At 37.5% G+C, this 13,045-nt stretch overlaps 1 protein-coding gene across 1 annotated transcript in view; it reads left to right on the forward strand.

Annotated features, from left to right (window-relative positions):
• Positions 1–9,806, forward strand: part of NSUN2 (NOP2/Sun RNA methyltransferase family, member 2) — a 19,707-nt gene extending 9,901 nt beyond the window's left edge. The window contains exons 9-17 of the mRNA XM_010284926.1: positions 2,401–2,531; positions 3,144–3,240; positions 4,343–4,518; positions 5,023–5,115; positions 5,504–5,639; positions 7,163–7,243; positions 7,465–7,603; positions 8,548–8,587; positions 9,241–9,806. Of these exons, the coding sequence (XP_010283228.1) occupies positions 2,401–2,531; positions 3,144–3,240; positions 4,343–4,518; positions 5,023–5,115; positions 5,504–5,639; positions 7,163–7,243; positions 7,465–7,603; positions 8,548–8,587; positions 9,241–9,646 (1,299 nt within the window). The 3' untranslated portion in view covers positions 9,647–9,806. The remainder of the gene's footprint in view (positions 1–2,400; positions 2,532–3,143; positions 3,241–4,342; positions 4,519–5,022; positions 5,116–5,503; positions 5,640–7,162; positions 7,244–7,464; positions 7,604–8,547; positions 8,588–9,240) is intronic.
• Positions 9,807–13,045: the final 3,239 nt, after the last annotated feature.

Genomic DNA, 13,045 nt, shown 5'->3' on the forward strand with positions numbered 1-13,045 from the left:
TTAGTTATGAGCGTGTGCCTTTGCAACACCATTGCTTGTTCTGTCTTCTCTCGCCGTTTCACTAGTCTGTTGCAGTGGTGCAGTCTGTAGGTTCGTGCCTGTGTGTAGGCTAATGAACAAGATGCATGGGATGAAGATTTGCTTATGTTCTGTCATTGGAAATCCAGCTTAGAAACTACCTGATTTATTTTTTCTTACAGTTCCAAAAGTTTAAATTGTATGCTTGTACCTGAAGGATAAATGTAAAATGCATGACTGTGGCTTTATGATATTAACTTTACATTTTCTGTGTGCTGTACAAGGCTACAAAATATATACATAAAAATCAGTAAGAGAATATTGTATTCCCTGTAACATTTATTTCTGTGTTTGCAGTTGAAATATAACTCTCCCTACTGGGTATTTTAGAAAGTAGGCTAATAAAATATGTTGAAAGTTTGCAAGATTTTCTTCAGCCCTTATTTGCTGCTACTGTAATTTTTCAAGCCTCACTGGATAGCTCGTCATTGTGTTTCTGTGCTTTGGTGCTGTTTTTACTTGGTGTGATCTTTTGTTTCCTGGTGAAAAGTCTGTTCAATGAGAGCTCTGTGACTTAGTGATTACACTGAATATTCCTGAACATCAGTTGACTGTAAATCTCTGGAAACAGCAAAATAAAAATAAGGTTTTGTTCAAGGGACTCTTAGGTGCTTGGAAGTAGCATTCAGTACTCTCTCCTTGAGCCAGGTGATGAGTGAACTCAAATGAGTTATTTCAGAATCTTGAAGGAAGAGACCATAAGTTCAGATATGTTAATCTACTTCTGCAACACTTTCAGTCTTTATTCTGCCCTAATAAGCAGCTAGCAAAACGTGCAGTAGAAGACGACTTCAGCATGTTCTTTGATGCTTTGTCATTCTAGCAGTTACATTGTGTAGTTAGACTGCTAAACCAAAACTCAATGGAGCAGGGCTGTTAAGCAGTTATTCTAGTACATCCAAAATAGTTCTAGACTTGTTTGTACTTCCAATTATTTATCAGTCCAGTTGTTTATTTCTCTCAAGTTGAACTCATGAATTCCAAAGAAGCGCAGTTCAGAATCACAGTCTTACCTTGTTTCCATCTAGCAGTATGACATGTAACATATTTGGACCTGAAATAATAATTCTGGAATACAGTCATTTCTACTTCAGGAACATGCAAAGGCACAATAGTTTAGGTGTGATCTGATCAGCGTCTGAGAAATGGCAGACTTAATGATGCTGAAATCAGTGAGCTAACATTCTTAGCAAAATTTTAGTCTAGATAAATCTTACATTTCAATTTGCCGTAGAACACTAATTAAACCTTCAAGACAATCACAGCCAGATGTATGAAAACACTTCATCATACTTGCCAGTCCTGAAGTCACCATCGCTGTGACTTAACAACTGTTGCCTTAACAACAAAAACAGGCCTTCATTTCAGTCATTAATCTTATGCATTTGCCCCACACATTCCTGGATGTGACCTTTCTTCCAGCCATAGCATCCAGTACAGAAACAGGCATCTAGAGTTCTGAAATCAAATCTTCCCATTTCCCATTTTTTTCCACTTCGGTATTCTTGCTTAAAGAGCGTTCAAAATGCCTTGCTACAAGACTTCTGGCGCTAACCTTCTGCTTGTATCTTAAGCCACCTTCAAAAGCTTTCACAGTTATATGCAATGAAGTGATGTTATGTCCACGCAGTATCTTAGAGTGGATTTATAGATGTGTTCTGAGTCCTGGATAAAGATACAGGCACTAGAAAATTCACGGGGACATGGTTCTTAAGTAACTTTCCTTGAAAAGATCCCTATCTATGACCTATATAGGGCTGTGTCATGGGGCTGTATGCTTACTAAGCTGTTGTGTTGCACTCTTGCATCTTTCTTATGTAACAAAATTGGGATTCCTCATTTTTAATCTCTATTAGACTGCAGTAACCCTTTTCCTTTGTATGCTGCTTGGAAGCTGCCGATAGCAGAATGTCTCACAGCCATTTTTCTCATGGAGAAAAAGAAGTAACGTATCCTAAATCTGATTGCTTACTAATCTTCTTGTATATTACACCACTGTCCTTCCTTTGGATTTTGGTATTCTATATGTTCTGGAAGGTTAACGGAGAACACTGCAGTTGATTCTGCACCAGTCTTTACTTGCCTACACGCTTTTTGAAGCATAAAAAGTGGAGCAAAGAGGTACAGCTGGCAACAATCTCCTGCTCTTAAGTGCACACATAAAATGCACATAGGAACAATGCACTTTAAAGAACTTAATTTACTATATCACAAAATAAGTTCTCTCTTTGGCATCTGAACTTTGATTTGGAAGTATTTTAATTAAAACTTGTAATATGATGACCCATATTCTTCATGATGTTTATATTTACTCCTTTGAAGGTAATGTTGAAAGATGGACAGTGGTTTGAAGAGTGGAAAGATGTGCCTTCGAATAGACAAACACAAATACGTCCCACTATGTTTCCAGTAAAAGATGAAGAGAGGCTAAAGGCAATGAATCTAGAGCGTTGGTAAGTTTTCCCAGAGTAGATTTTATGTGGTTTTGATAGTTACTTTGTATGGTGGTGGGCAAATTATAATTAGGAGGTCAGATTAGGAATGTGTTGCAGAATAGACCTATGCTTGTATAGGCCTGAGTATATTTTGATTGCTTCATATGTAATGGCAGTACACAATATTTAAATTCCAGTGAACTGAAAGAAATTATTGAAAGTTTCTTACAAGAAATAAGTACTCACATAAACAAGTCAAACTCTTTGCATCCGATAGAGATACAGAGCCAAAATTGCTGGGAAAGTATGTAAAACTTTTAACATTTTAATAATATGACTTCTTTTCTATGAAAGACTTGCCATAGCTAAAAATAGTGTTTAGAAATGAGTCATTAAGGCTCAGATGTGAATGGTGAAACGAATGTGTTGCACTGATGCAAGTTATTTTGCCAGTATGCTCTATTTTAGATCCTGTTTCTAGCTTGATAAATTAAATCTGTGCATTCCTACTAGGAGTACTGAGTTTATCCTGAAAGTAAATATAAATGTGACACTTCTAGTACTTTGTGAGAGCCTGAATGCTGATGATGAACATACTGCAACATTACCTTTTTTCCTCCCCGCCTCTAGTCTTAGGATATTGCCACACCACCAGAACACAGGAGGTTTCTTTGTGGCTGTGTTAATAAAAAAATCTCCAATGCCATGGAATAAACGCCAGCCGAAGGTAACTTCTTTTAAAAGAGCTAAAATGTTAAATGTTAATAACTATTTTATAAGCTTACATAATAGAAAACATACTATAACTCTTTTGTATCTGCCTTTCAGTTATAGTTCAGTGTGTCAATTAAAAATAAAAATTTTCTAAATCCCTTAAGAACTTTAAAAAAATCTCCTTTCAAAATAGAAGAAAAAAAAAAAGGAGGAGGGATTTTGAAATCACAGTAAAATAGCAAGATAAAACTTGAACCTAAAATTGAGGCTTTGAAAGAATTACAGAAGCAGATTAGAGTAGCTAAAGCTGTCACTTCCTTCAGTTGTGTGTGGTCCCTCCGCTGAAGACTTTTTTTCTGCTGAGTTGTAAGCTAATTGTGATTTCAGTTTATCTTACTCTGTGGCTGGTTGCTCAGGAGTGATTCACTAGCAGATTAGTCTAGCAGATCAGCAGCAGGGGAAATGGATGTAAAACTGTTAGGAGCAGCAGCAGCTTCAGCCATCTGACTTTAATCCATTTTTTGTGAATTGTCTTTAAAATCCTGCCAACAGGATTTTAAGTTGACACGATTTATTTGATCTCTTACAGTGCTCATATTTTTGAGAGAAACTTCTTGTGTGAATCCCTTTTAGCTGTTCTATTTGATTTGGTGCATTAGAACACCTTATGAGTAAAATGTATGTGGCAGTAAGGAAAAAACAGTTATTCAGAAGCAAGCGTTACCCGAACAGTTTATGCTGTTCTAAGTTTAATGTTGTAGCACTCTTACAGAAAGTGTACAGCAGCAGGGTGCATGTGTCACTTTGAGTGCTCGGAGGAAAACAGCAGATCCTGACTTAATAATAGTCTTTTAGTGCTTGAACCTGATTTTGTAAATGGTACAAAAATAGCTTTCTTGGACAGTGGGTAAGAAATTGTTCAGAGCAGTACTAGAGATAAATGCAACTTAGTATGATACCGTGACTTAATGAGATTAACTCCCTAAATGGATCTGTTTAAGCACTTACATACAAATGGATAAGAATTAAGCACATGCAAAGAAAGAACATAGGTACCTTTCATTACAAGTTAGATACTAGTTTTGCCTTGTTGAAAATACTATAATTTGAAATAGGTTCATCAGAAATTACCACAAAGAACAGGAGATACTGAAGTGACAGTAGCTAATTCAGATAATGGTTCGGAATGTATTACTGAAGAACCAACACTTGATGAAAATGAAGAGTCTAAGAAAATGCAAGAATTGCAGAATTCAGACACTGAGCAAAGCAAAAAGGAAGGAGTATGTGGGTAAGAGACCATGTCTAAATATTTGTCCTGTGACAGCTTCGTAATTGCTGAGTATTCTATAGCTCTTTTGTTACTGGACTTTTAATGAATTTGCTCATTTGTCCTATGTTTCCACGTTTTCTGTCTTTTATTTCGGCAAGTTAGGAAAATAACTGCTTTTATTAGCATTTGCAAAGTCTGTTAGTTCTTTCTTCTCTGTTAATGAAAAAAACTACTTTCAGAAGTTAACCTTGGAAGATCTTTACTGTCTTCACAATTACTTAGCAATCTCTGTTTACTTGTTTTTGTGGTTTCTGTTTTCAAGCACTGCTTTCACTTCCTCATTTTAAGAAGTTAAATTGTGGGTAGTGTTGTCTTAGTGAAGCACAGGAAAATGTCAGTGTTCTGTTTGGCATACTGTCATTACCATAAGGCAAGTGTTGGTTGACTAAGTGAACTGAATATACTGATTTTAAACCAAGTACTTTTACAAAAATGGACAGTGCAATGGTATTTTCTTTTTAGGCCTCCACCATCTAAAAAAATGAAGCTGTTTGGTTTTAAAGAAGACCCTTTTGTGTTTCTCCCTGAAGATGATCCATTGTTCCTGCCTATCCAGTAAGAAAAAAAGGACTCTGTTTTGGCAGTAAGATTTCTAGTAGTTTAGGAAGATTAGTAGTTCGGTTCATCACAAAAGATGGGTCTAGTTGGTCATACATAAAACTTTTCTGCTAACTTTGCACCAGGTGCCCCTCTCTTCGACACTTATACTTTTTTAAAGTGAAAATAGCCAACTCTAGTTCGCACTGGAAATTTTTGAGTCAATCTTAGTGTCTATGACAGCTTGTCTTTTCTGATGTCATGCATCTTAGAAAGTTTAATCCTTGTGTTCTGGAGCCAAAGCATTAAGTGTTTGCAGAGAGAGCTGGAGGAAATGGGCTAACCCATGCATTTTGAGTATGTAATTTCATTGTTCAGTTAATCAAAACAAGTATTATGGCCACAGGAAGTTTTATGCATTGGACCCGTCATTTCCCAAGATGAATTTACTAACTCGAACTCAAGAAGGAAAGAAGAGACAGCTGTACATGGTTTCTAAGGAGCTAAGGAATGTGCTTCTGAACAACAGTGAGAAGATGAAGGTATGGTTCATCTCTTCAGGTTTTCACTATGGAGATCATCAGCATCAGTGGATGTCTCCTTGAACTTTTATTGCCAAGCTTATTGTTTATATAGAGGATTAGCTTTCTGATAGGCTTTTTTTTTTCCTTGAGTCTGAACTAATGTTTTCCTCTCTACTCCTCCTCTGTTAAAGAGATGAAGAGTTGTCTCTAAGAGGTAAATAATAGCCTGCAAGGTTAGTATTGGTTTGTTTTTTGGCAGATGGAAGGGAACTTAAAAGTAGAGGAAGGGAATATGTAACTGCTCTGTGTGTACCAGCATTGTTACGTGGTCTTCAGGTACCTTCATAAGTTTACATTGGCACTATGGTAGTTATGAGCCCTGAAACCAGGACAGCCCCTTCGTTATAAAAGTATTACGAGCTTTGAAAGCGTACCAAAAGTAATGGATAACTTCAGCTGAATTGTTATCTGGCTGTGTTACATGACATCATTTTAGACTAGATATAAGGAAGAAATTTTTCACAATGAGGGTGGTGAAACACTGGCACAGGTCACCCAGGTAGACGCCCCATCCCTGGAAACCTTCGAGGTCTGGCTGGATGGGTTGCTCTGAGCAACCTGCTCTAGTTGAAGGTGTCCCTGCTCATTGCAGGGGGGTTGGACTAGATGGCCTTTAAAGGTCCCTTCCAACCCAAAGATTCTATGAATTACCCAAAGTAATTTCAACAACTGAATATTTTGAAAAGTTGTTAAGCTGAATGATAATAGGATAAGAAGTGGTTTTTATGAATGAGAGAGAAAAATGATCATTTGTTTTATATTACTCCCCATGGAAAATGCCTTGCAAATGCTAAAGCTTTGTCTTAAAAGTTGTCGAATAGTGAGGTCATCTAGTCCAGCTTCCTTTCTGCCCCAAGCAGGGCTAACTTCAAAACTAGATCAGATATGGTTCAGGGCCTCGTCCAGTCAAATAGTGAAGATTTCTGAGGATATTCATTACATCTTTGCAACAGATCTTGGAGATAAAAGAATAGTTATCTATCCCACTTGCAGGAAAAGGCTATATAATTGACAAAATTTTAAGACACTGGTGCATTATATCAGGCAGTGAGACTCTTAAGTACCACAAAGGGTATAGTGTCCTACTGCTAAACACTTGTGCATTTTTAAAATCCCATCCTTGATTGACTTCCCCAGAATCACCCAGAAAATTCTTACTCAAACTAAAATTAAAATTAGATCTTAATAGTTCATTGCCCTCATTTTAAGACTTAACACTTCCTCACAAGTATTCAGTTTGCAACATGGAAAGGAGTAAAAACTGTTTATGTTGAGAGACAACTATGTTTTGATAGTGGGAATTCCTTTTTCCCTTGCATGAATTTTCACATGAATTCAGTGTCCAGCTCAAATGAACAAACATTACAGCAGAATTATCCTTTCTTCCTCCTTTTAGTCAAAGAGTTGGGGGAAAAAAAGGTTGCAGTGGTAATTTAGAGTTTATAATGTTTAATGATGCTTATTGGCTTTGCTGTTCGCAGGTTATTAACACAGGGATAAAAGTCTGGTCTCGCAACAGTGATGGTGAACAGTTCGGATGTGCGTTCAGGTTAGCACAAGAGGTAATTACATAGCATTGTATTTTCAAAGGAGAGGTTTCCTCTAGAGCCTATAGCACAGTTGCCGGTAACTTTGTCAGATTAATGACAATTTGCAGTTTCAGTATGTTTTAAAATGTGAAAATTGTTTTCTGATATTAGCTAAAGGACATACCGTTTTTAACATTTTTCCTTCAGAAAGTAGAGATTGCATTTTGAAATAATTTTATTTATTTATTAAACAGGGAATTTATACTCTGTACCCATTCATTCATGCAAGGATTATAAACGTCTGCATAGAAGATGTTAAAATCCTGCTAACCCAGGAAAATCCTTTCTTAAGTAAGTTCAGCAGTGAAACACAGAAGAAAGTCAAAGACATGGGTAAGCCTTCTAATTTGTGCTATAACAAAATTATTATTGTACAGTACACAGAAGACTATGAAAATACTGTCACATAAACTGTTTGCTAAAAATTTTGAACTAAATTAATCTTAAATATACTTGTTGATTAGGTACGTAAGCATTACTGAAACTGTGTGCTACTAGAAAACTAGTCCTTTCTGATCACAGCCTTTAAAGTTTATGAACTCCAGAGAACAGAAGAGTTGCTAAACTTGTGACTTCTGTGAAGCAGTGCTGTAAAGCAGCATTTAAAATATCTGATGGACAAAAATTTTATAATATGCTACTGATCTTTATGCTCCACCTGAAACTGTCTGTCATCTACAATTGTTTGTCATGATTTTATGTATCAAATAGTCACTCAGATTTGATTTTTCTTAAATAGGGGGAGCAATGTCTACTCGTTAAATTGTTATTTTCTCTACACCAGATGCTTGAAGAAATGAAGACTGGTTTTCAGTCTTCTGTTCGTGTTGTTTTATTTCCAAGCTATTGCTGGTCCTTTTACTTCAGTGTTTGATGAGACGTAATAGGAAGAAAACTTTTTCTAAAGCTTGGGCTGGCATATTCTTAGTGTTCATTTTACTTAAGTAAAAGTTTCTTGCTAGAATCACTGAGTAAATTAATCCACTGTGTGGTTTTGTATTTTAATTTGTTTGTTTGGGGTTTGGGAGGGGGCAGGGTTGGCAATTGCTTTTGTAACTATATAAATACTTTGGTCTGGGGGGAAAAAAAAAAAGAGAATAAAAACTTGTATTGTCTATAGTTTACTGTACTGATGTAGATAGCTGCTAACCAGCATATGCTGTGTGGATGTCTAAAAACTTGTTTTCTTGAACGTTTTCAAATTACAGTCATTTTAACATTGTGCCAAGTAACACATCTGTTTTGGTTTTTGTTCCCTCAACCTCCCTTCCCTGTAGCGATGGGAAGCATAGTTCTGAAGTACGACCCAGACCCTGAGTAAGTAGATATGTTGCTTTCCATTTACACAGTTTTAAAACTTGGACAAGAATTTATTTTCACTCAGCAAAACCAGAAGTGGAGTCTTAGAGATGCAGGGAGGTCAACAGTAAAACCAGACAGCATATACAGAATATAACAGGGAAAGAAGCTATCTTGCCTGAATTCTTAAAACAATTGTAGAATTTAGCTTTATAAAGGAAAGCTAGCAGTTCTGCCCGAGGTCCACAGTATCACTGCATGTTTGTTTGCTTCCCTGTGAAGTCCAGCATTTGGAGGAGAAAAAGTTAAACTTTTTCATAGTTCATTTTTTTTGATGGCGTAGTATCAGAAGCTCTTGAGAACTTTTTAAATGTAAACTTTCAGCTTGCTGTTGCTTATATTAGTTTTGGAACCGGAGCAAGAAAATTGTTTTGCCTGTTGCAGAAATTTAATAGCATTGAGCTCTATTTTTTTTGCTTACTTGCTTGTCGACAAGCAGGTACCCGTTTAGATATTGAAGTTAAGACCAATGTACTTGCTTCTTCTACAAATAGTTATAAAATTCATTCACTATTAAAGATTGTGCACACACTTACCGGGGTATGGCTATAAAATTAAGTTTTGAAGATTAACTTTCTCATAGTTGACCGAACATAATTGCTTATTTGCAGAAAACCTGATGATCTTCAGTGTCCTATAGTGCTGTGTGGTTGGCAGGGAAAGACATCACTCCGTGCCTTTGTGCCAAAGAACGAGAGACTTCATTACCTGAGGATGATGGGAGTTGAAGTGTTTAAAGCGAAGAGGAAAGATGAGGAATCAGAAAGTAAAACGGAGGAAGAAGTTCAACATAGGCTGGCACAAACAGAGGAAGGAATGGATGTGGAAGATAAAGAACATGATTTAGTCACAAAAATGGAAGCAGAAATAGGTGAAGAATCTTCCCACAGTCCTGTGGAAAGCAGTGCTATGGAAGTAGAAAATAAAATTGAGGATTTAGATCAGTCGAGTAAAAATGCCAACAGTCCTGTAAGCCAGGAAAGCAAAGACACGGGTACGAGTAGTGGGAAAGATTAAGTTTCTTTCTCTATTACTTGGCAGCTTCCATGAGGCTCACATCCAGACTTTTGCTTTTAGCATGGAAGTATATTTTAAATTTTTGGTTGGAATGGGATGTTCCTCGTTTAAAGTTTTGCCTATTTTATTTTTTAAATGAAACTATAAAGAGAATTCTCTTCAAGTGTGTCATCTTTTTACCATTTTAAGGTCCATATTGCTGGTGGATTTTGTGTGTCTGTTGCTGGCAATGGACCATGCACCAGTAAAATCTAAAGCCCATATTTGAAATGGAATAATGATATGTACAAATGAACTGCCTGTGTAACTCATCAAGAATTTCTTCAGAAGGAAAAACAGGTTTCATTCAAAGCACACAAGTTGTAGAATAACATTTTTTCTCTTAAGATTGCTTACCCTACCTACCACGCAATCTGATTACTGCTTATGCAGGTTCTTTAATGGATAAGGGAATTGGTGTAAGTATGCATACAGATGCACATATAGGGTATCTAACTAACAACATGGTTAACATTTATTCAAAATAAAACCGTGCACAGCATCCTGGGAAAAAAAACACGCAGAATGCATTTTGCCAGAGACTGATAGTTGAGATTCTTCAGGGTGGTGAATTGCTTGGCAGGCTGTTGTGGTTTAACCTGGCAAGCAACTAAGCCCCACAGAGACACTCGCTCACTCCCCCAGGGTGCAAGTGGGGAGAGAATCAGAAGAGTAAAAGTGAGAAAACTCATGGATTGAGATAAAGACAGTTTAACAGGTAAAGCAAAAGCTGCACACACAAGTAAAGCAAAAGAAGGAATCCATTCACCACTCCCCACGGGCAGGCACGTGTTCAGCCATCTCCAGGGAAGCCGGGCTCCGTCACGCGTAACAGTTATCTGGGAAGACAAATGCCATCACTCTGAATGTCCTCCCCTTCCTCCTTCTCTCAGCTTTTTTATTGCTGAGCATGACCTTGTATGGTATGGATTGTCCCCTTTTGGGGTCAGCTGTCCCAGCTGTGTCCTCTCCCAACTTCTTGTGCACCCCCAGCCTACTCGCTGGTGGGGTGGTGTGAGGAGCGAAAAGGCCTTGGCTCTGTGTAAGCGCTGCTCAGCAGTAATGAAATCATCCCTGTGCTATCAATGCTGTTTTCAGCCCAAATCCAAAACATAACACCATACTAGCTACTATGTGGAACATTAACTCTATCCCAGCCAAAACCAACACACAGGCACAGTTTATAAATGTCTTTAACTACATCTTCAGGTATGCTGAGCATGCCTCAAAGTCGTATCTTGAAATGTGCCTGTCCCTCAAATCTACTGCGCTCATTTGTTTCTTGTTTCTCTCCCACTTCTTCAAATGGGAGTCATCTCTAAGTTTTGCAAGATACTTGTTTATAGCTGTTAAAAAAAATGGTGGTGGTATATATATTGTTGTATAATAGATGTTTAAAAGAGGTTATTTGGGTCCAAAAGGGTAATTTACTTAATCTGACTTAAAAAAAAAAAATTAGTTGGCTACCTCAGAAACTTCATAATATAAATTCGATCCTTTGTGGCTTAGTTTCAGCAATACCCTTTGCACTGGTATCAAGTTCACCTGAAAGGAAAGTGACCAGTGGTCCAAGGTATTGTTCTCCAGTAGCACCATGGTGATGCAAACATTTGTGTTGCTTGTCAAACTAAATTTTATCATGTGTATTTTTTACTGATGAAGTCCTAATGCGGCTCAGATCCATTTGCTGTACCTTGCTACAACAGACTTGTGATGCCTGCCCTTGAACTACTTCATCAAAGGGAGTATTCTTGAGGGAGAGATGTAAAAGTGAAATAATGCCGTGTGCTCTGATAAGATATTAGTCTCATGCAGTGAAGAACTATTGACAGGACTCATTTTCCTCTTGAGAGTCTGTAAAATAGGTTAATAAAAAATCAGTTCTTGCCCTTGTAATTTGCTAAGGTTTGAATTTGTTCCTTGAATTGGGAGCTGCGATTGGAGAGGTTCTTTTTTAGCAGCTCCTTAGGCTGCAGAACAGCATAGCAGAATTTTCTTTCGAGTGGAGGTGTATGCAAAGTATTTTTTTTAATTCTGAAGGTATATGAGGAAAAAAATTATAGCAACTTGAGACTTCAAGCATGGAACTGAACGTTGGTTTTCATATCTTTGCATTTATTCTGACATATTGGGCATTTGAAATGGAAGAAGGGTGGAAGACCAGTGTCATTTTTAAGTCCTCATCACCATCACAGTCTGCAGTACTCAACCCTGAGGATGACTGATTTTAATCCATTTAATCTCTTTATACTCTAATGATCTCCATAAATTATCAGAAGGTCAAGTGTTAAAATTTACGTGGAGAAACCAGAATTTGTTTTGAATTATGCCTGCTGTTTACTGTATCTACTGATGTCCCTGATAGCAGTTTAAGCTTCATTTCAGTCAGTGACTCTGTTAAGGATACAACTTTATGACAAGTTAAGCTGATAAGAATACTTGATACAGACAATCTGGACAATTAAATCAACAAAAAGCTACCTGTATAGAAAATGAACAGTCCTGATTATTTTTTTTTATTGACTGAGCAGGCTAAAATGAGAATAGAAAGCTTTTATCTGAGACCTGAAGAAAAGTAGGTTCTTGGATCGTAAACTGACTGAAATCGGGTATAACTTAGACTTTAATAGAATAAGAGCCCACATCTGCATCATTTTAAATCCTTTGAGTAGTCCCATTTTCCTGCATTATCTGTGAAATTTTGCTTTGCTCTTGGCATTTTGGAGTTTTTCCTATCAAGTGCAAATGGGAGATTTAGGCCAAGAAGCTGGGAGTCTTGATTTTCCTGTGCTGATCAGCTGTTCTACTCCCTATCTCAAAAAAAACAAAAACAAACAAACAAAAAAAACCTACCCCAGAGACTGCAGGTTTTTTCTTGGGGTTTTTTTTTTAAATACTGCAAGTTTGCTTACACCAGTTGCTCTGTCGCAGTTACTCTTGCCTCGATTGCCAGGAAGGAAGATGCCCAAAACTCTTAGGTAGTGGCTGAAAACGCTGCCCCAGCCTCCCGATGAGGCGGGGTGCGTTGCGTTTGTCCCCCCTGCGCCATGTGCTGCTGCGGCTCTGATGGTCGGGTGGCTGAACCTCTGCTTGGGTGGTTTAGAGCGTGGGTTGCTGCAAATAATTTAAAAGGAAGATGAAAGAGGAGTGATATGCAATCGTGTGAAGTTTGAAAATGTGTCTTAAAAAATGACTAGGTTTGAAGCTCACGAATTACTAAGTCCATCCTTGCCAGCAGTCCCTATTTAATGTGAGATTTCTCTAGTTCATGTTTTTCAGAAACACAGGACTGTGGATGTTTGCAGTGATGGCAGCAGGGTTTATATGTGATTGGGGGGAAACAAGAAAAAATTTCCTGCA

This window comes from Phaethon lepturus, unplaced genomic scaffold (genome assembly GCF_000687285.1).
Source record: "Phaethon lepturus isolate BGI_N335 unplaced genomic scaffold, ASM68728v1 scaffold13084, whole genome shotgun sequence".
Lineage (NCBI taxonomy): Eukaryota > Metazoa > Chordata > Aves > Phaethontiformes > Phaethontidae > Phaethon > Phaethon lepturus.